This window comes from Ziziphus jujuba, chromosome 8, assembly GCF_031755915.1.
Source record: "Ziziphus jujuba cultivar Dongzao chromosome 8, ASM3175591v1".
In the NCBI taxonomy this organism is placed as follows: Eukaryota; Viridiplantae; Streptophyta; class Magnoliopsida; order Rosales; family Rhamnaceae; genus Ziziphus; species Ziziphus jujuba.
In genome coordinates, this window is record NC_083386.1 from 27426198 (window position 1) to 27428262 (window position 2065).

The window sequence follows — 2065 nt, forward strand, 5'->3', positions numbered from 1 at the left end:
TTTTAAGGATAGTTAGTGATTGAGCACTGTAGTGATCCTCTTATTGAAATAGTCATAGGGTTTTGCTAATTTGCTCACACTACTCTAGACTAACTAAAACTCTTCTGTTCCCAAAACATAAACAAACTGACAAAGATCTAGTCCTACTTAAAAGAAGAACAAAACCCACCCCATATAAACATATAGATCACTAATGAATTCACACGCTTGAAACGCCTGGATTTGGAGAAGCAAATGCAAGAAAATTAGGATCATTCTCCAACGCAAACATTAATTTCTCTTCCAAGGTCACCCAAGCTTCAATCCCATCACCCCATTGTGTGTCAACAAATATGATCAGATTCCTAAAAGCAGCACCAACTTCCTAAAAGCAGCACCAACTTTCCCCATAACTCCTAACCAAAATGGTTTTCCCCATCCGAAATCAATGCCTTCGAAGAAACTACTATTCCAACTAGTGAATGCAAAAATGTCTGGCTTTTCGGACTCCAAGGAAAGCATTGCTTCCAGCTGGTTCAGGAACCCGGAAATGGTCAAAAACCCATCTTCTCCTTCCAAACTCTCCAAGAACTCGTCGTCGAACAAACCCAGTGCTTCTCTGAAAAGCCCCACCGACTAGTTCAGCTCCAACTCTGTTTCTGAAGAAGGGTTAGCGACCACTGTTCCCCACCAGAACAAATTCCCCGTACAAGCATCCAACGACTGCGGCGGCTTCATTCTCTGCCTCAAATTCACCGCGTGTACCAACACCGAAGTCTTTGGCGATCCTGATATCGACCAAGAAGCAGCCGTGGCGTGCTTCCAAATGAAACAAGTCAATGTCTCAATCCTTGATGGTTTTGGGACTCTTTGGCTTTTTGCCTTGGTCCTCAAGTTACTTATGGATTTCGCATTGAACACGAACCTTCTAGTGATGTAATTGCTTTCTTTGAACCACAAATGATCCATCAAATCTAACTGGTTCTGAGGCCAATCTCTCGGTGGAAACGAGGATGATGATCGAGGAAGATCGGGATATATCACTCTTTTTGGATGCCCTGAAAATTTAGCAGCACGCCTATCTTGTGGCAAAATGAAAGCCCAAGTGCCATTCCACCACAAGCAAAAATGTTTACTTGGAATGCAATTTGGGGAAGATTGGTTTGTTTTCCTTGCAAAAGGGATCCAGAGGAATGAAGTTGTTGATGAACTCTGTGTCTTTGAGCTTGAAATACTCTTGACATTTTGCAGTTAACTTTGGCTTCCAAAAATGGAACACCTACGTGGAAATCATGGATAAGAGTATTGTTTTTGGTCCTTCCAGAGAATGGATAGAACAGAGTGAGGGTCTCAGAGAGTGAATTTTTGAGATGGGTTAAGGTTTTGGGGAGGTTGAAGTTTGGATGTTCAGCAATAATGGGGTAGAAGAAGACCAATGAAGGATAAGTGACAGGAGTGAGCTGATCGAAGAGACAAAGTTTGTATGGTTTGAGATGGTGAAGAGACTGGGAAGACGGTTTTACAATTTGCTTTGAAATGATGGTGACCTCCATGTTGTTCACCATTTTTTGCCTTAAAACGAAGTGGGTTTTGGTCTTTCTGAGCTAGAATGATCAAGAAAAGAAGGGAGTAGAGGTTTATATACAAGGGCTTTTTTTTTTTTTTTTTTTTTTAAATAATAAATTTTTTTTCTTTCTTTTTGGAGAAGAAGACCCTAGTAGTTATTTTAGGAAGCAAATCTGCAACAAATTTATTACTGGAGTACCACCATTGGATACACCTCTTAGGAGAAAATCTTCTATGACATTGTGGTAATGGTACCATTCCAACTAGTTTATCAGCTTTTGTTAAAATTTATTTCATATTTTAAAATAATTGTCATGTCATTTTACATTATTCCGTTCACCAATTTTTTTTTTTCTTTTAAATTTAAAAAAATTTCTTTCGGACGGCAAGAAAACCTTACTGGTAGCGGAATTATTGTTTTTATTCTATTACCCTTATTATTATTATTTTTTAACAAACAATTTCCAATTTCAAACAACAACAAATATGGAAGATATTATTCATCAAAATAATAAGAATT

The 2065-nt window shown here is 38.4% G+C and overlaps 1 protein-coding gene across 1 annotated transcript; it reads right to left on the reverse strand.

Annotated features, from left to right (window-relative positions):
• Positions 1–615: 615 nt before the first annotated feature.
• On the reverse strand, positions 616–1544 carry LOC125421619 (vinorine synthase-like). The gene is made up of 2 exons (XM_060819888.1): positions 1259–1544; positions 616–1037 (listed from the first exon to the last, which is right to left on the reverse strand). The coding sequence occupies exons 1-2, from the start codon at positions 1542–1544 to the stop codon at positions 616–618; spliced, it is 708 nt and encodes a 235-aa protein (XP_060675871.1).
• Between the last annotated feature and the right edge of the window lie 521 nt (positions 1545–2065).

Excerpts from the sequence above, each read along its gene's own strand:
- LOC125421619 (XM_060819888.1), bottom strand. The coding sequence starts at position 1,544 with ATGGTGAACAACATGGAGGTCACCATCATTTCAAAGCAAATTGTAAAA. Across the intron at positions 1,038-1,258 it reads TATCCATGATTTCCACGTAG|GGCATCCAAAAAGAGTGATA; the intron begins GTGTTCCATTTT and ends CTAAATTTTCAG.